At 34.8% G+C, this 21,310-nt stretch overlaps 1 protein-coding gene across 3 annotated transcripts in view; it reads left to right on the plus strand.

Moving 5' to 3' along the window:
* The window catches only part of LOC150102909 (xaa-Pro aminopeptidase 1-like), a 416,385-nt gene that overhangs the window by 148,485 nt on the left and 246,590 nt on the right, over window positions 1-21,310 (plus strand). For all 3 annotated transcript variants that reach the window (XM_090398386.1, XM_090398385.1, XM_090398387.1), the window contains one exon: window positions 14,031-14,178. In XM_090398386.1, coding sequence (XP_090254512.1) covers window positions 14,031-14,178 — 148 coding nt within the window. The remainder of the gene's footprint in view (window positions 1-14,030; window positions 14,179-21,310) is intronic.

Here is a 21,310-nt window from a genome sequence, read left to right on the forward strand (position 1 = left end):
GTAGACCATAGATGTTTTGGAAGGTCAAAGCATTTTAGTCAGGAAGTTGGGTCAGGAATAATGTCATGTAAGTTATAAGTTTGTTTCTGCCAGTATGGTTTCCAGGCTGTATGATATTAAGGACTTCATGAAACATTTGCTCCATAGTTTTCCAGACAGATTGTCTAGATTTCATTCTTAAGAGCTGTGTGGGAGATATCTTCATGCATGGAAAAGTCGGTTCTCAAAAATTTTATTCCATAGGTTGTACTGAAGCCCCTTTTCTCTATAATGAAGGAGGAGCAATATTATTGACATTGTTGGCATTATTGACAGTTGGCATTTATCTTTCTGTTTTAGAGATAAATCTCATGGCTTGGTTGAGATGGACTTCAGTCAGTGGAGTGTGAGCACTATTAAGCCACACTGGGGAACAGTATTCTCTGTGGGATACACTAATGCCAAAGCTGTTGTGCATAATGCACTGGTATCTGCACCCTTTGAATAACCTTCCAGTTTTGGTAAGAGGTTATTGCAAGTTTTTTATTTACCAGCTGTCTTTATCAAGTGATCTTTGAAAGTTAATGATCTGTCAAGAGTCACCCCAAGATTTTGGCGTTCTGTTGTATTTACCATGCTGTTTATAAAGTAGACTCTTTAGGAGCATAGTTTGGTTTTTATTTTTGTGTATCACTCAGTTATTTCCCCAAAAGGTGATTTAATTACAATATCTCAGTACAGTCATTTATAATTGCATGAATCTTTAATCCAGGATTTAGTTTTAGCACTGCTGATATCATAGTTAGTTCAAACACCACTTGTTTATTCACCAGTATCTTCTTTCTGATACCTTAATTTTACTTAAAATATTTTCTCTTCAAGACATTATTTATCTATTCAGTTTTGTTATCCATGCTGTTTACTTCATTTAGGACACCATGTAAACAGAGAGTAAAAATTAGCTGATTTTTAACTGGAATAGTTTGACAAAGATGTTCTTAATACTGGAGTTCTCTTATGTTCTGTCTGGCTAAGATATATTGATGGTCTGTTCTATATGTGGCCACATGGCTCAGACACATTAGATTCCTCCTACACCTCAACAGCCAGCATCACAAAATCCAGATCACTATAGAAAGAAAATAACAATAGTTTGTCTTTTTTAGATACTTTAAAACTTTGTGTCCCTAATGGTACTCTTACTTTCTCAGTTTACAGAAAACCTATCACCACACAAATAGATACATTCACAAACTTTACCAGCAGACCCCCCCCAACAAAACAATATAGTATCAGAAAAAAAACCCTAGTTAAAGCCACCAACCATAGTTCTCTCACAATTCGGCTATCTTTTATTCCTATTCATTAATTTTTCCTTCCTGCATCTCACATCTCCGAACATACAGATTATGGTGATGTTCTTACTGTTCTCTATATCTGTGATACCTCAAAAAGTTGCTAGAAGTTTAAAGAAATATAATCTCTTTACTGTTTTCAAGTCCTGTTTAATGCTGGCTGCCCCTATCTCTCTTGAAGATCAATTTCCTCCCTCTCTCTCAATGTCAAGTATATGCAAGGTTCCTTGTTCTTGCAACCTGTCTTGTTATGATCAAACCTGAAGATCTGCCAACATCTGTCCTGAAAAACAACGGAAATATATCCATGCCCATAGTCGATCACATTTAACTGACCATACTACTTTGCTTTAATTCAACAAATCTAAACAAGACAGTTTTCTTTTTTCTTTTTTTTTTCTTCTTTTTTTTTGAAATTATCAGCAGATTTAAAAAAAACAAAAACAAAACAAGCAAATCTTAATCAAGATACATCTGTGACACTTCCTAAGATTTTGGAAACAATAAAATGCTTATACTGATGTTACTTAAGGGTTGAAGCTGAATAACAGGAAGTATTCTCCTCCCCCCCAGCTTTTTAAGGAATGTGGAGAACAAACTGGGGCTTCTGACCTAACCTCCAGTCATCATATTTACACAGTGCAATCAGTTACTAGGCATCCACTTGGATAGTGACTTAACAACGATGGGCTGGTAACTTTGGAATTAGCTAACCAAGTTGTAATTCTTATTGGCTTAAACCAAAATTAAAATGATGGTACAACTTAATGGAATTGTCATGCAGGCAAGGGGCTCACCCAGTTACAATCCTGCTTTTGACATCAAAGAATCAGGGTGAATAGAAGAAGGTCAGTGACTGCAACAAACTCAACATCAGCAGACTTTAAGATTGACACCATCAACATAAGAAACATCAGTGGAAAATAAATGGAACTATTAGCAGATTTGGATAAGTACCAGATTGATATAATATCATCATCATCATCATCAAATTCCTGCCATGTGCCCTCAAGGGCTGTAGAGGATATGATAGTATTACATGAAAAATTTACATCATTACTAACTTCCTATCTACAATTTTCCTCCATATCAGTCTGTTACTTGTCAAGACTCCGACATTATCAGATCTTATATTTCTATCGTCTAAGGCACTTTATACCTTATCAATCCACCTACACCTTGGTCGTCCTCTGGATCGTTTTCCTGCCAACCTGGCAGAGAACACTTGTTTTGCTAATCTTTCCTCGCCCATTCTGTTTAAGTGACCATACCACCTGAGATTAACTCTGCGAATGCATTCCTGAATGCTTACAATGTCAAGTTCTTTCCTAACATCCTCGTTTTTAATATGATATTGCCACTGATGACATCTGTTCACACCTCTAAACTTTCTCAAGACTCTCATATCTGCAGTCTCTAGTCTTTGGTCAAGTGTTTTACTTCTGACCCAGCTCTCAGATCCATAAGTTAAAACTGGTTTGAACACTGTCTTGTATACAGCTAATTTAGTGTTCCGACTAATTTCTCTCTTATTCCATATGAATTTATTCAATTGACTTCCCACCATACCAGCTTTGCTGATTCTGTTGTCTATTTCTATATTTAATTTACCATCATCACTTAAAATCATGAATAAGTAGCTGAAATGTTTTACTTGTTCCACAGGTTCTCTGTTCACAACACAGTTGACATTTTCAACGATTTTGCCTATTTTCATTGTCTTTGTCTTTTTATTGCTGATCTTCATACCATATCTATTACAACAGTTATTCAATTTAGTCAGAGAATATTGCAGACTCATAGCGGATTTTAGAAGTATAACATTGTCTGCATAAAGCAAAGAAGGTGACACTAACATCTCCAATCCTGATATCATGTTCAATACCACTTTCCTTCATAATGTGATCCATATAGATAATGAATAACAGAGGGGATAATGTACATCCTTGTCTGAACCAGATTTAATATTAAACTATATTCCTTCAATTCTAACTGCTGACTTACAACTCAAATAAAGACTAAGTATTCCTTGATATCATGCCTTATTGACACATATAACTTTAGCTTATTGAATAGCTTCTCTCTTGGCAACTTGCCATATGCCTTTTCCAAACAGATCTTTGTTATATTCCCATGATTTCTCCATTATTTGTCGTAAAGTGAAGATCTGATCCTGACAGCCTCTATTTGACCTGAATCCAGCTTGTTCTTCGCCAAGCTTCTCTTCCACAATTCTTCTCAACCTTTTCTCAAGTATACTTGCATAAATCTTACCAGGAACACTCAATAGGGAAATACCTCTGTAATTCTCACATTTTGTTTTATTTCCATTTTTATATATAGGTACTATGAGAGCTCTACTCCAATTATCAGGAATTCATCCCTCTGTCCAGGCATTCTGAACTATGCAGTGCAGCCACTGTAAGAATTTTTATACCTCCATACTTCACCATTTCTGGTCAAATATCATCTACTCCTGCTGCCTTTCCCCATTTCAAGCTTTAGATGGCTTTTTCTACTTCAAGAATGGATATGTATTCCTGACTGCATGCCTGGTCAGTGTTTTTTACCACTGTGCTGTAATCACTGCTTGTTTCATTTAGCAATTTTTCGAAGTAATTACTCCATACTTCAGGGATATGTTTTTCTCCCATTTTCATATCACCTTTACCATCTCTGATTCCTTTTACAGCACTCTTTCCTCCATTTCTAAGCTTCTTCAACAACCTCTGGAATATTTTACCACCTTCTTGATATTTATTTTCTATGTTCTTTCTAAAGTCCTCCCATGACTTTTGTTTAGCTAGTTTTACACAATGTTTAGCTTTCTTACGTTTGTCTCTGTATTCTCTAAGTGCACAAGCTGACTTCTTTGCCAGGAACTTTTGATATGCTTTCTTCTTTTCCTTCACTGCCTCTTAACTTCCTGTGCCCATCATGGAGAGTTCTGATTTTTCTATCCTTAGAGAACCTAACCACATTCTTCTCTGGCTGAATCAATCAGTGTTTTCTTCAAGGCTTGCCACTGAATCTCAAGGTTTAGTTCCTGTTCTCAAACTCTTTCATTTTTTCTTCAATCATGTTTGTGTATTTTAGTCTACAGTTTATATCTGAGAGCCACTCAACTTTTTTCGCTTTAAAACTATTTTTACATTTTCTTCTTTTCAATATGAAATTCAATTTTATCCTGCTCAAGGCTAAATGGTGATCACCTCCAAATTTAAATCCTCTGTACACTCAAGTGTCCTGCACAATGAGAAAACATCACTATCAACAATGACATAGTCAATGACAATTTTCTTATTCTTTGCCTCTTTTCTCCATGTGAATTTGTGCACATTTTTATGTTGAAACATGGTGTTGGTAATAACCAGTCCATGTCCTGAGCAGAAATCCAAGAAATATTTGCCATTATTATTAGCTTTGCTCTTTTCTCCAAATTTTCGCAAAATATTTTTGTATATCTGACAATCATTTCCTACTCTGCTATTTAGATCCTGAACAAGGACCAACTTTTCCTTTTTCATAGTGTCAGTTGCTTTTTCTAAAGCCTCAAAAAATTCCTCCACTTCTACTTTAGCAGAACCTTCTGTGGGACCATAGGCAGAAATAAGTCTCATTGTCCAGTTCCCATTCTCATGTTTGCCCATATCACTCTACTTGAGACTGCCTGCCATTCAAGAAGATCAGCTTTGTATTTTGTGTTGAATACTATGGCTACCCCTTCTTTTCCTTGATTGTTATTGCCTGAATATAACATTTTGTATTTATTGCTCAGAAAGATCTCACCAGTTTTTGTCTTTTTTGTTTCAGTCACCCCTATTATGTCGATCTGGTACTTATCTAATTCCTCAGCTAGCTCCATTTCTTTGCCATTCAGGCTTCTTATCGTGATAGTACCGATCTTTAACTCTGGTGATGTTGAGTTGGGGTGTGTTTTCGGATTTGTTTCATAATAGTAGTTTGCTTAAAAAAAAAAGCAACAAATCATCATCATCATCGTAGTTTATTCACAGTGTGATACAGTATGAAAAGAGAAAAGAGATTTACATTAAAAGTTAAAGATTGCAGATTATGGTCTTCCAGGTCCTGTCGTGAGCAAACTGGCAGATGTCAGATGGAGTTTTACAATTCATCCTAATGATGGTTTCACAGATGTATTGCCAGAATTGTTTGCTTGTCTTCCTCTACATTGCTTGCCATCTTCTGGTTTGTACAGGTTGAGGGATTCCAAAAAGGTTGAGACTTCAGGATGTCTGAGTTTATGTCCAAGCCATCTCAGTTGTAGTTTTTTTACTATATTGACAAGTGGTTCGTGCTTAGCCAATTAGGAAAAAGGTGCAGCTATAGCATTCAGCAGAAATTACAAGGTTAACCTTCTTGAATGGTAGCCAATATTAAGTACTAAGGAAGAAGTGGAACTAGTTTTTGAGGCATTAGAGAAGTCAGCTGACACAAAGAAAAAGGAGAAGTTGGTCCTTGATGGAGATCTAAACAACAGAGTAGGAAATAACCAATCATATAGAAACATTTTGGGAAAATTTGGAGAAAAGAGAAAAGTTAATAATAAGGTAAGTACTTGCTGGATTTCTGTTCCAGTCATGTACTAGTCAATAATAATACCATGTTACATAAAGATGTCCACAAATTCACATAGTGAGAAGACAAGAAATAAGAAAAGTCTTGTTGAACTGCGTTATTGTTAATAGTGATTTATTCATGTTGGTTCTTGACACAAGGGTGAGCATTCAGAGATTTGAAATAGGAAGTGGTCACCAGTTTGTTTTTGAGCAGGATAAAATTGAATACCATATTGTAATGTATGTATAAAAGATTTAAAAATAATCAAAGTAAAATTATTGCATTCGTGAATTTCCTAAGAATATATAATGAATTTAATATAAACCACCAGTATTTTGTGATGAGTATCTCATCACATCATCAGGGTGACTACAAACAAAGAGAATTGAAGAACTACATGAAGCCAGAGAGGAATGAACAAAGATTATAGTGTTTCTGTTTTGCATTCTTTGGCCAGTCACATCATACTATTATAAATCCATGGAATATGAGAACATAGTCATTAATGTAGTTGTAAACAAACATAGCCAAAGTGAAAGAAGCAAGTACAAAGATTGTTACAAGGTGCAATGTGCGTGGTATTGAAAAGGAGTTTAAAGTTGGTTTAAAAACAAAAATTACTAACTTAAAAACAAAATTGGGGGTAAGCTGCTTAAGAGTCAAAGCTATATAACTGAGAGGAAACCCCCATATACCCTTTAGAGGAATGTGGGCAACCAATCAAGGCTCCTGACCTAATGTCCAATCCTCACCATCTCATGGTGCACCCTGTTAGGTATCTACCGGGATACTGAATGAACGAAGATGGGCTTGCAATTTGGGATTTAGCCAACCAAATTGTATTCTTATTGGCTTAAACCAAAATAAAAAATGATGGTACAACATGACAGAATTTCATGCCTGCTGGGATATCGCCCTGTTAAACAAAGCCCCTGTTGTTTTTGCCAGGGAACCAGGGCAAACAGTGAAAAGTCAGCTACTCGAACAAATCCTAAAACCCACAACAACTCAACATCACCCAGAGTTCAAGATTCGTACTGTCAACATAAGAAGCCTGAATGGCAAAGAAATGGAGCTAGCTGAGGAATTGGATAAGTACCAGATCGACATAATAAGGGTGACTGAAACAAAAAAGGGAAAAACTGGTAAGATCTTCCTGAAAACAATAAATACAAAATGTTATATTCAGGCAATGACAATCAAGAAAAAGAAGCAGTAGCCATAGTATTCAACAATTAATATGAGGCTAATCTTGAATGGCAGGCACTCTCAAGTAGAATGATGTGTGCAAATATCAGAATGGGGAAGTGGACAATGAGACTAATTTGTGCCTATGGTCCCACAGAAGGTGACAAAACGAAAAAGGAAGAGTTGGTCCTTGTCGGGGATCTAAATAGCAGAGTAGGAAATGATTGTCAGAAATTGGAGAAAAAGATATACTTGAAGTATGGAGTAATTACTTCGAAAAATTGCTAAATGAAACAAGCAGTGATGACAGCACAGTTGAAAAAAAAGAAGAAAAAATATTGGGAAAATTTGGAGAAAAGAACAAAGCTAAGAATAATTGCAAATACCTGTTGGATTTCTGCTCAGGACATGGACTGGTTATTACTAACACAATGTTCCAACATAAAAATGTACACAAATTCACATGGAGAGAACAGGTAAGGAATAAGAAAAGTCTCATTGACTTTGTTATTGTTGATAGTGATGTTTTCTAATTGTGCAGGACACTTGAGTGTACAGAGAATTTAAATTTGGAAGTGATCACCATTTAGTCTTGAGCAGGATAAAATTGAATTTCATATTGAAAAGAAGAACATGTAAGAAAGTTTTAAAGCGAACAAAAGTTGAGCGGTTCTCAGATGTTTACTGCAGACTAAAATACACAAACATGATTGAAGAAAAAATGAAAGAGTTTGAGAACAGGAACTAAACCTTGGAGATTATGTGGCAAGCCCTGAAGAAAACACTGATTGATTCAGCCAGAGAAGAGAGTGGTGAGATTCTCTGTAAGGATAGAAAAATCAGAAGTCTCCATGATGGGCACGGGAAGTTAAGAGGCAGTGAAAGAAAAGAAGAAGGCATATCAAAAGTTCCTGGCAAAAATCAACTTGTGCTCTTAGAGAATACAGAGACTAATGTAAGGAAGCTAAACACTGTATAAAACTAGCTAAACAAAAGTCATGGGAGGACTTTGGTAAGAACATAGAAAATAAATATCAAGAAGGTGGCAAGATATTCTAGAGGTTGTTGAAGAAGCTTAGAAATGGAGGAAAGAGTGCTGTAGAAGGAATTAGAGATGGTAAAGGTGACATGAAAACTGGAGAAAAAGATATCCTGGAAGTATTCAGTAATTACTTCGAAAAATTGCTAAATGAAACAATCAATGATTACAGCACAGTGGTAAAAAAACACTGACCAGGCATGCAGTCAGAAATACATATCCATACTTGAAGTAGAAAAAGCCATCAAAAGCTTGAAATATGGAAAGGCAGCATGAGTAGATGATATTTGACCAGTAATGCTGAAGTATGGAGGTATAAAAGTCTTACAGTGGCTGCACTGCATAGTTCACAAGGCCTGGACAGAGGGGCGAATTCCAGATGATTGGAGTAGCGCTCTCATAGTACCCACATATAAAAAGGGAAATAAAACTGAATTTGAGAATCACAGAGATATTTCTCTACTGAGTGTTTCTGGTAAGATATATGCTAGTATACTTGAGAAACGGTTGAGAAGAATTGTGGAAGAAAAGCTTGGTGAAGAACAAGCTGGATTCAGACCAAATAGAGGCTGTCAGGATCAGATTTTCACTTTACGACAGATAGTTGAGAAATCATGAGAATATAACAAAGATCTATATTTAAGTTTAGTAGATCTGGAAAAGGCATATGACATGGTGTCAAGAGAGAAGGTATTTGAAACGTAGCAGTTATGTGGTGTCAATGGGTCATTATATCAAGCAATACTTAGTCTTTATTTGAGTTTTAAGTCAGCAGTTAGAATTGAAGGAAGTACACGAAGGTGGTTTAATGTTAAATCTGGTGTCAGACAAGGATTTACATTATCCCCTCTGTTATTCATTATCTATATGGATGACATTATGAAAGAAAGTTGTATTAAACCTGATATCAAAATTGGAGATGTTAATGTCTGCTCTTTGGTTCATGTGGACGATGTTATACTTCTAAATAAATCCGCTACAAGTCTGCAAGATTCCCTGATTAAAGTGAATAACTGTTGTAACAGATATGGTATGAAGGTCAGCAATAAAAAGACAAAAACAATGAAAATAGGCAGAATTGTTGAAAATGTCAACTGCGTTTTGAATGGAGAACCTGTGGAACAAGTAAAACAATTCAGCTACTTAGGCATGATTTTTAGTGAAGATGGTAAATTAAATATGGAAATAGGCAACCGAATCAACAACGCTGGTATGGTAGAAAGTCAATTGAATAAATTCATATGGAATAAAAGAGAAATTAGTCAGAATACTAAATTAGCTGTATACAAGACAGTGTTCAAACCAGTTTTAACTTATGGATCTGAGAACTGGGTCAGAAGTAAAACACTTGACCAAAGACTAGAGATCGCAGATATGAGAGTCTTGAGAAAGATTAGAGGCGTGAACAGATGGCATCAATGTTAATATTATATTGAAAACGAGGATATTAGGGAAGAACTTGACATTGTCATCGTCCAGGAATGCGTCAGCAGAGCTAATCTCAGGTGGTATGGTCACTTAAACAGAATGGGAGAGGAAAGATCCAGAGGAAGACAAAGATATAGGTGTATTGATATAAAAAGTTCCTTAGAAGATGGAAATATAAGATCTGACAATGTTGGAGTCTTGGCAGGTAACAGACTGATTTGGAGGAAAATTGTAGTTAGGAAGTTAGTAGTGATGTAATTTTTCATGTAGTACTATCATATTCTGCACACCCCTTGTGGGTGTGTATCAGGAATTTGATGATATTGATGATGAAAACAAAACTGAAATTAAATTAGACCTTTGCAAAGAAAATTGCTCATAGAGGAATATACAATAGATGTGGCGCAATCCGGGAAACATTTTATATATATATATATATATATATATGTTTACTGTGTTGCACATGAACATTTATTGTATATGGTATATATTCAAAGAATATATGTAAAAAAAATGAAAAATAAAACTGTTTGTGTATGCAATACGGATACTTATTAGAATACAAATTAAAATAGGAGATTATTAGTGAAAGTTCCGAGTCACTATTTCCCATAATTTCGAAATTTTTAGACCATCATTTGGATTATTATTGTGTTGACTGCAAAGAGCTTCATACTTCATAACATTAAGAACTTTGTGACAGGAAGTTGTTGCATTCAATGCAATCTTGAAAGAAATTATAGTTCAGAATCTAAATTCTGGGTAATAGTGACTTTTAACTATCACCAGTAATCTTATGTTGTAATTTGTCTGTACTGCACTATGTATCCATATTGCTTATACATTTTTTTTGGGTGGTGGTGATGGGGGGGGGGGACAGGGTATGTATATTCTTTATATATATTTAATTACATATATATTGGTACTTTTAATGTGTATGTACACACACACACACTTGTTTCCCAGGTTGTGAATAAACATTTGTTGTATATGTTTCTACATGCAATTCTGTTTGCAAGTGTCTTAATTTTAGTTTTATTATTAAATGTAATTATTCTTTTTAAACCTGCTCTGTAGCTGGAGCTTTGCATGCTTTGACTATGTTTGTTTACAACTGTGTCATAATTACCGTAGTTGTAAACCATGTTCTAAGTTCCTGTGGGTTCCTGGTTTACAACTACGGTAATTATGACACAGTTGTAAACAAACATAGTCAAAGCATGCAAAGCTCCAGCTACAGAGCAGGTTTAAAAAGAATAATTACATTTAATAATAAAACAAAAATTAAGACACTTGGTGGCAGGAGAGCTGCAAACTGGTATGCAATCATCTGTGATCTTTGTTCTTTCCTTTCTGGTTTCATGTAGCTGCCCATTTTCTTTGTAAGCAGTTACTCTGATGATGTGATGCAATAATAATTATTAAATAGTTGTAGTTTATATCATCATCATCAAATTCCTGCTATGTACTCCAGGGGGTGTACAGGATATGATAGTACTACATGAAAAAAATTACATCATTACTAACTTCCTATCTACAATTTTCCTCCAAATCAGTCTATTACTTGTCAAGACTCCAACATTATCAGATCTTATATTTCTATCATCTAAGACACTTTGTACCATATCAATCCACCTATATCTTGGACTTCCTCTGGGTCGTTTTCCTACCAACCTGGCAGAGAACACTTGTTTCGCTAATCTTTCTTCGCCCATTCTGTTTAAGTGACCATACCACCTGAGATTAGCTCTGCTAACGCATTCCTGGATGCTAACAATGTCAAGTTCTTTCCTAATATCCTCTTTCTTAATATGATATTGCCATTGATGCCATCTGTTCATGCCTATAATCTTTCTCGGGACTCTCATATCTGTGGTCTCAAGTCTTTGGTTAGGTGTTTTACTTCTGACCCAGCTCTCAGATCCATAAGTTAAAACTGGTTTGAACACTGTCTTGTATACAGCTAATTTAGTGTTCCGACTAATTTTTCTCTTATTCTATATGAATTTATTCAAATGACTTCCCACCATACCAGCTTTGCTGATTCTGTTGTCTATTTCTATATTTAATTTACCATCTTCAGTAAAAATCGTGCCTAAGTAGCTGAAATGTTTTACTTGTTCCACAGGTTCTCTGTTCACAACACCGTTGACATTTTCAATGATTCTGCCTATTTTCATTGTCTAAAATCCTAAAAAAACATGACTTAACTTCTTGTTACAGACCTTATAAAAAATTGGCATCCCTTATCTGCTCCACTAAAGACCAACCTTCCCCCTAGACCTACCTGGTGTATACCAAGTCCCTTGCAGTTGTAAGCTGTCCTACTTTGGCCAAACAGGCAGGACAGCTAATATCAGAATTTCAGAACACAAGGACTACATCCGTTTTCACCAATACAGCCACTCTGGTCTTGCAGACCATGCGCTAGATACCCGCCATAGAATACGGTGGAAGAAAGCCATGATAATACACCATTGTAAATTCAAATACGAAAGGCTATTCATGGAATCAATCTCAACCCTAAGAAACAATTCAAACCTCAACAAATTTGGTTGCATGAGACTGCCTGAAATTTGGGAAACCCACATCAGAAGACCTTCAGCTCAATCGGCAAGAATACCAACATTGCCGCTAGGGGGTCCATCAGGACTTTTAGGAGAAAGAATAGCTTCCTGCTTCATTCCTCATTTACTGTGTGTTGTGCTTGTGTCGTGTTTTGTATTTAAGTTTCTGTGATAATGGCAACGTGATGTTGCCAAAATATTGGAAGTATATTAAAATTTATTTTAATGTATATTCTATTGTACGTTGTAATTTTCTTAAGCTATTTAGTAAGAATGTATAACCAAAACGTCTACGCCTTTCTACGAGAATGCAATAACAGACATAATATTATTATTATTATTATTATTATTATTACGGGCAACTCCAGGGAGTCCTTAGACTCATCGAGGGAGGCCCAAAATCATTTTCATCACAACTATTCGACATTCATACAGTATCTATCATACCTCGCCTTAAACTCATTCACTGTCACAGCATCCGCCACAGACTCTGGCAGTCCATTTCACTCATTCAACACTCTAAAAGTAAAGAACCCAGCTCTAACACCTTTACTAACCACACTTTTGCCCAGCTTTCATGGATGTCCCCTAGTCCTCCCACAACCAGCCATGTTCTCAAAAATATCTTCGGAATTAATTTTATAGAAACCCTTCAGTAATTTGAATGTCTCAATCATATCTCCCCTCCTCCGCTTATCAACCGATTTTTGCAACCCACAAATCCTCAACCTGTTCTCATACGGGTCATTCCACAGACCTGCTATCATCTTGGTCACTCACCTCTGGATCCTCTCAACCTCCTCCCCATCAAGAAGAAACCTAGCTGACCAAATCTGGGCACAGCAGTCGAGATGGGGGTCTTATCAAGGCTAGATACAGAGGAACAATAACATGCTTGTCTCTGCTTGTCAACGTATTCTTCAGCAACCAAGTGATTTGATGAGCTGATTTGGTCACTTTTTTGCAATGTGTCCCCTAAACTTCAACTCCTTATCCACCAACACTCCTAAATCTCGTGCCTCATCAATTTCCTGGAGTACAGTTTCACCAATGTAGTAAACTGCTGCTAATCTTTTCACCCCAAAATGTATAACCTTACATTTTGCCACATTAAATTGACATCCATTCTCCTTAGCCCAGACCTCCAATCTATCCAAATCATCCTGCAAAATTTTGACATCATCTGCATTCACTGCATCAATATATAATATACTTTTCTCATAACCTCAATTATCTTGATATAATATTAAAGATTTGAACAGTATCAAATGAAAACCAAAAGTAATGTATGCAGTAAATATTATAATATACTTTTCTCATAACCTCAATTATCTTGATATAATATTAAAGATTTGAACAGTATCAAATGAAAACCAAAAGTAATGTATGCAGTAAATATTATAAGTGAAAAAATATTTTCTAAAAGTAACATAATTGGTATCTTTTATTAGAAATATTCTAAAGTTGCAAGTTAACAATTTGATTTATTCAGCAGTGATAATTTATGGACTGTTGAATTGCTGTATATGTTACAGGGGGTTTAACTGTGCATATGAAAATAGTTTCTTAAGTCCATGCATATTTTCTCTCCATAAGGATTTCTTTTTATCTAATTATAGGCAGGCTGTACTCATTTTACATATACTTCATTAAATAAAAAGACTAGTTTTTGCATTTTCGTTTGGACTAAGGGTTGAGTAGTACATTCATATTAAAACATACGAGCATTAATTGAATAATTTGTGACTTTTCTCTATATAATGGCCTTAAATATATATATATATATATATATTTTATAAGATACTTATTACCTAACCTATGTTTTACAGTTTTTATTTTATGTGTGTAATATTTTCATTAGTTAAGTAATTTCACTAGGAACTGTACTTTTAGTTTGTTTATAGATGAATGTAAGCTTACATCAGCTTCTGTTCAGCACCTGGAGGGAGATGGTGATAGCCTTAAAGTTGAAATACATCCTTACAAATCTATTTCAAGTTACTTGTCCTGGTTAGTTAATCAGCAAGATGGAAAAATATGGGTGTGTATAGTTAGTAATAACATTTTATTTTTATAACATAATCACATGCAGATATATACAGATGCACTAAGTGTTCTGTTTGTTTCTTTCTCTCTTGCTTTATTTATTTAATTCATTTGACAATCTGCACATTCCAAAATTTCATAAAGTTACTATATTTTAAAGTTCATATGCATTTGTCTGTGTAACATTCATTAGTGTTTTTTTCTTTGGCTGAAATGGTTTTGCCATGCCATTGGTTTGGAAAAGAGATCTGTATTCGAATTTCAATTCGTATCCCATTATTAACACAAGCAGTCTTGTACAACTGATTTAACCAATTCTGAAGTGGTACAATATTTTTTCTCCATAGATTTTTCTATCTGCAAAACAAGCCAGTCCTTCAGCAGTTTCAGTACTGTGTGCCATTTTACCATGCATTAAGATTAATAGAAATCTCCATGACTGAATGGTTCTACTACTACTTACATTGGAAAGACTTAAGTTAAAATTTCTTTTGTGATAAGTGGAATTTTTACTATAGTTTATAATCAGCTGCACCCTAATTTGTCCTGTACGCTTAAACAGAACTTATCAAAGTATCAGCAAAACTAGTTTAATAGTTAAAATATAAATTTATGTTGTCAAAAACTAAGTAATTATTTAGTAATCTTAGTAATAATTCTACCATCCCCTCCCCTCTTTCTTTAAGTCAGGCTATCGCAGTCCCATAACAAAAACTCTTAATTTGCTGTAGGATGGCATATTATTTATTGTCCTCATCAAATTTTGGATGTATCCTCAAGGTGTGTAGGATACTGTGATAGTGCTGCATGAAAATTTTACATCGTCAACAACTTCCTGTTCACAATTTTCCTTCAAATTAGTCGGTTATCTGCTATCACTCCAAAACTGTCAGTTGTTATATTTCGGTCTTCTAAGGTGTTTCAACTGCATCAGCCCACTTATATCCTGATCGTCTGAGTTTTTTCCTACCATCCTGGCACAAACACCTCCTCTGCTAATCTTTCCTCTCCCTTTCTGTTTATAAGTGACCATACCACCTGAGATTAGTTCTGCTCACACATTCCTGAATACTGACAGTGCTAAGTTCTTTCCTAATATCCTCACTTTTTATATGGTTCTGCCATTAGCCTTTACTCAAGTAGGCTTGCATAAATCTTACCTAGAACACTTGGAAGGGAAATTTCTCTGAAATTCCTACATTCAATTTTATTTTCCTTTTTTATACATGGATACTATGAAAGCTCTGTTCCAATCATCTGGAATTCAATACTGTGGCCATGCTATCTGAATTATGCAGTGTAACCACTGTAAAACATTCATACCTCCATACTTGAGCATTTCTGGTAATATTATCTACTTTAGCTGACTGCATTCCCATATTTCAGATTTTTGTTAGTTTTTTTCTATCTGAAGTATTGATATGTACTTCTGATTGCATTCCTTTTGAATATTTTCTAACATTCTTCTGTCACTTGCTTAATTTCACAATCTTTCAAAATAATTTATCCAGATAGCAGGAATATCTTTAACTTCAGTTTTCATGTCATCTTGATCATCTCTGATTCATTTTACAGTAGTACTCTTTCCTCCATTTCTAAGCTTTTCAATATCCTTCAGAACATTTTGCCATCTTCCCAATATTTGTCTTCTATATTTTTACCCAAGTTTTCCCCATGACTTTTGTGTAACTAATTTTACATGCTTCTTTACTTTTTATATTTTGTATTCTCTCAGAGCATGTGCTATCTTACTTGCTAAGAACTGTTAATAATATTTTATATTTTGCATGACATCCTCTTTAACTTCTGTCCATCATGGAATTCTGATTTTTTTTATCCTTGGAGGCCAGGCAACTTCACTACATGCTTCTATTGCTGAATCAATCAATCTGTTTTTCAGAGTCTTCCAGTGAATCTCCAAGATTCACTTCTTCAATTTTCCCTCCAATAATGTTTCGACTTTCACATCAAGTCAGAAGCATGAAGATATCACTGTCCTTAATAACTAGTCAAGTGATTATTTTGGTTTATATTAAACTGAATTTTTACTTTAACACAATAGTTGTTTCCATAAATTTTATAATGAATTGAGCAGCTTTCAGAGGTGAGCTGTAATTGTGAGTATGCAAATATTATTGGAGGAAAACTGAAGAAGTGAACCTTGCAGACTCTGGAAATCAGGACTCCATGGTAGACAGAAGTTAAAGAGACTGTCATGAAAATTAAAAAGTATTAATAGACAATGGTTTAAATGCAAAGAATATCTGGTACAGGTCTTGTTTCAGTCAGTTAATTATTGTTAAAATTGTTAATGAATCAGCATATCATACATGTGAGATTTTAATGGCATTTCAATGTTGATCTTACACATAAAATTGTGCTTTCTTTTCCATGTCCTTTAGGCTAATGTTTTTTTTTTTTTTAAATCACCCAAGTTTAGTGCTTGTTAAGAATCCTGCCTTGGTTTTTCTTACTCTGAATTTTCAAATGGAATTACTGTACGATATGTATGGCATTTTTTATTTTATGGTCATATAACATTAACTTTCCTTTTACAGTATAGAAAGCAAAGTCAGACTTGCATCCTTTTTTTTTTCATCTTTTATGTTCTTTTTGTCTAATTTCTCCTGACCTACCTGTCTTGTCTACATAACTAATGGTGTCTGATTTCACAGTATATTTTGTACTCCTAGTCTTTTGATGGCAGAGTGTTGGGGTTTCTTCAATCTGAGTAGAGCAGTCTTCTGTAGAGGACTGAAAACAACCTTGATTTTGTTGTCTTCCAAGATGATTTTTAATGTGAATCCTAGCACAAAAGATTGTAAAACTATAGCACATTAGTGTTGTGGTTATGTAACATAGAACTCCTGCTCCAGAGGCAAATATAGGACTTTTTTCAAGGCACTTCAGGATACCAATATGCAGGGTGGTAGTCTGATGATGATGATGAAATTCATAAAGTCTGCACTCATCGCCTATATTCTAGGATTGTTTGAAGAATTGAATTCAAGTATTCATTGTAAAAATTATGGAAACAACTACTGTGTTAGAGAAAAAAACTTCAGTTTAATACAAACCAAAATAATCACTCATCATTTCCATCTTCACGTTAAGGTCATCATATGGAGTATACAGTTATATACAAAGAAACAAGCTGCACCACAATCTATATGGTATGGTACGGTTACATTGATTTGGTCAACACCACTGACCTGACCTTTGGCGGGATAAAAAAAAACCTTACTACATCAACATTAGTCCTTTTATTATTATTATTATCTATTTAGTTACAAAACAAATTAAGCTAGAGAGTAACATGTTCACATAAAGTTACTCATATAGGTATACATATAAATTAAACCAAACAGTATGGATGGTAGTGAATAAAAGCTGAAATAATTGAATAATTGCATCAAGATTTATTGGGAAACTCAAAGAACTAAGTGGGCTGAATGTGTCCCATCCGAAATCTTGGGATTTTTATGCCATCATTATTGTTAAGATTAGGATGGTTAATCAAAATTTCACAGGCTTCTTTAAATTTGCATTCATACCAGGTTTTTGTATGATGTAAAGAACAGGTACTTTTCTAGTCAATTTGGCGTAGCATGTTCTGAGAGGCTTGCTTCACTTAAATTGTTAAATTTAATGTGTCGTTTGTGTTCTTTTTTACAGATAGGGATTGTACATCCAGTTTCTCCAATATAAGGTAAGTTACAGGTGCAATAGATAAAATAAACTCCAGGATGAGCCATTGGGAGAGAAGATCCTTAGAGGAGTTGAATATGTTTTTTAATTTTATAAGTGGTTTAAAAGTGATACTAAGATTATAATGGTGTAGAATTCTAATTATTTTTTCTGATATTCCTTTAATGTATGAGATAGCAATGGTTTTACTGTAATTTTTTGATTAAGTTTTATGAAGAACTTTATTGATTTTTACTATAGCCATTATTTATAAATGTGTTGCTAATAATTTATAATTCTTGTTTAAGAGCTTGTTCATTAGAGCAATTTGTTATAGCTCTGTTTTTGAAGATGTTAATGAGTCAAAGTTTTTGCTAAGGGTGGTGGTATGAGTTAGCATGTATATATTGGCTGGTATGTGTAGTCTTGCAGCAGATAGTAAAGGATAGACTGCCTGAGAGAAGACATGTGGCCAGTCTATCCAGGAAAGGAAGTCAGTTGTGATTTTCATTTTCAGTAGTAAATTCCATACAGTCGTGTTGTTTGTTCAGGTGGCTGAGGAAGGTGTTTAACGTTTGGCAGCTGTGTGACCAGATAAAAAAAACATCGTCAATGTATCTAAGCCAAACTGTAGCTTTTAAAATAAAGGAATCTAGAGCACATTGCTCAAAAGCTTCCATATAAAAGTAAGCAGTTGTGGAGGGAGGAGGATAGTGGTGAGCCCATGGCTATACCTTCTTTTTGCGTATAAAAATTATTTTGCCATACAAAGTAACCGGAATATAGTACGTGGGCAAAAAGAGCCAAAATGTCAGGTGGAAATTTGTTCAAAGAGATGAATTGTGTCACTGATTGGGACAAAACTGACTAATAAATAATCTTTGCTGAGTGTTAAGTTTTTAATTTTGTTTATGAAGTGTTGTGTTCTTTATATAGGAGGGGAAATGACCTACCAACTCCTTAAGTGTTGATGCTGATTTCTTGGCTAGGTGATAATTTGGGCTGTCTATATCTTTAGGTATCAGCTGAAGCGAAACATTGTTTGCATACCTTGAGAACACCATCTATTCTGGGAGAACTGGCATAATATGGTAATAGTTTTTTAACAGTATCCAATGACCAAGAAGTGACAGACTTAAGTAGTTTCACATTTTTTTTCTTAATCCTGTTAGTCAGATTATAGTTCGCAAGTGCTGTTATCGGAGACTAGTTGATTCATCTGATAAATGTAAGTTGATCTGTTAAGCACAACCGTGGCATTACCTTTGTCAGATTTTGTAACAATTATATCCTGATTAGCTTTTAATGACTTGACTGCTGCTAATTATGGTTTTGAAAGATTGCTACATATGGCTTTCTTTTTATTCAAAACATGGGTTTCTAAATGTATTTTATCAGCTATATTATTTGGAAGAGACTTGATACCTTTTTCTATGTGGTATATAACATCCAGTTTATTAACAGTTCTAGGTGCTACTATGAAGTTAATCCTTTATTAAGTAATAAAAGTTCACGTTATTTAGGGTGTGGCTAGATAGGTTGATCACATGAACATTGCCTGTGTGGTTAGTCACTCCTTGTCTCGCTTGTTTGTTGTTCATTGTTAGAGCTATTAGCCGGGAAAGAGAGATTCTGATTGGTTAGATTCACATGATTGGCATTCAAATTTCTATTGCTTTAAAATATGAAATTTAGCTTTAAGTTTTTCTTAATTAGTTCCCAGAATATGTTTAGCTGAATTATCAGTGATTCTTTCAAATCACATTCAAAATATCTGGATTCATGTATAACTAGAGAGTTCAGATTGTAAATTTAAAACTTGATTTTGGGTCATTGCTAGAGTTTTGCGGGCTGTTTGAATTTGTTCCCTAAGTATTGCTTTCTTGTGTATAGTGCATAGATATGAAGTGCTTTGGCAGAAGTAAATTCCTTTTTCATTGACAGTTTGGAATAAGATTGTTGTCTCCACGCCATTTCAAAAAAAAAGTAGCCAATTGATCAAAATTGAAATGTGTATCTTTACCTTACTGTAATAATTGCATCGCTTGTTAGTCACATTGTAAAATCTTGCATAGAAGGATTTTTGAAAAAAAATTCATTATATACCAATTTTACTGGAAAACGAAAATCCATACAAAATACTTGTGGTTAATTAGCAATTTTTTTATGTTTGTAATATGGAAGTAAATTTAAGCGAATTGTTAAATAATATAAGTGCCAAAATTCTGTAAAGAACAAAGAAAGTTTAGTGAAAATTAAATTGTAACAAGGGAAAGTTTCAGACAAAGAAATATTCCAAATGGATTAACCTATGACCTAAGGCAATTACTATCGTGAAGGTCAAAGATGTTCGGGGTTTTCCTGCCTTAATGCAACGATGAAAAAGGTGGCGGGTGCAGACCCATGAAGTACCCAAAGGAATTAAATCATAGCAGGACCCAAGGGAAAACAAGGTCGTTACAGGTTTGGTCGTCACAGATAGAGTTTTGGTATTTGTTGTTGGAGGTGATTCATAGTCGTCAGTCGGTTTTTCGTAGGTTAGTCATCTTCTGGCAGGTGGGATAAATAGATTACAAGCTGTGTATCACATTGATGGTACTGTATTCCAGGAAATAGATGAAGCTAGCGATTTCGGGGTAAGGGTAGACAGTTAAAGTTTAGAGGACATATTGCTAAGGTAGCCCATAAGATTATTTGGCTATTGAAGAATTAATAAGCATTAACAAGTACAGATAAGGAAGTTGTTATTCCTCTTTATAAGCCTTGATACACCCACATCTGAATTACTGTGCTCAAAGCCTGGTCCCCTGGGTTTCTTGGGGATGAGGAAGCGGAGAATGGATTCAGAGGCGAGTGGTCAAGATGGCGAGTGGTCTGTGGAATATTCCTTATATGGATAGATTGAAAGTGTGTGGATTGCAGAGGTTGGTTGAAAGGAGAAAAAGAGGGGTTATAATAGAAACATTTAAGTTGCTTAAAGGATTTTATTGGTCAGTAGGGGTGCAAGGACTAGAATTTTTGTTTGGAGCATTGTGAATGGGTGGAATGGGTTGACAAAGTCAGTAGTGAGTGCTTTGTCTGTTAATGGATTCAAGGAGAGGTGTCATAGATTGGGTTTCCTGCGATGAGTCTTCAGACTTCATGGAAGTGCCCGTATAATAATAATATCCCCAGATGGTACAACATTTAATCAGATTGATTAAACATTAAAGTCTTATGGATAAAACATGTCGGGTATTATGGATGTATCATCATATAGGGATCTTGCTATGGTTCACATCATTATCTAGTTAAAATTAAGTATAGGTGCAGAATCAGTATGAAAGAGCCTTGAGGTTAACTTGCAATTTTCAGCACAAAATGATCGAAAGATAGAGACCAAAAATATAGATATAGAAAGAAGCTGGATATATCATGAAGTATTCTGAATATTATTGAAG

Source organism: Typopeltis vanoorti, chromosome 9 (assembly GCF_054136105.1).
Source record: "Typopeltis vanoorti isolate ZY-2024b chromosome 9, IOZ_Tvanoo_1.0, whole genome shotgun sequence".
Classification (NCBI taxonomy): domain Eukaryota; kingdom Metazoa; phylum Arthropoda; class Arachnida; order Uropygi; family Thelyphonidae; genus Typopeltis; species Typopeltis vanoorti.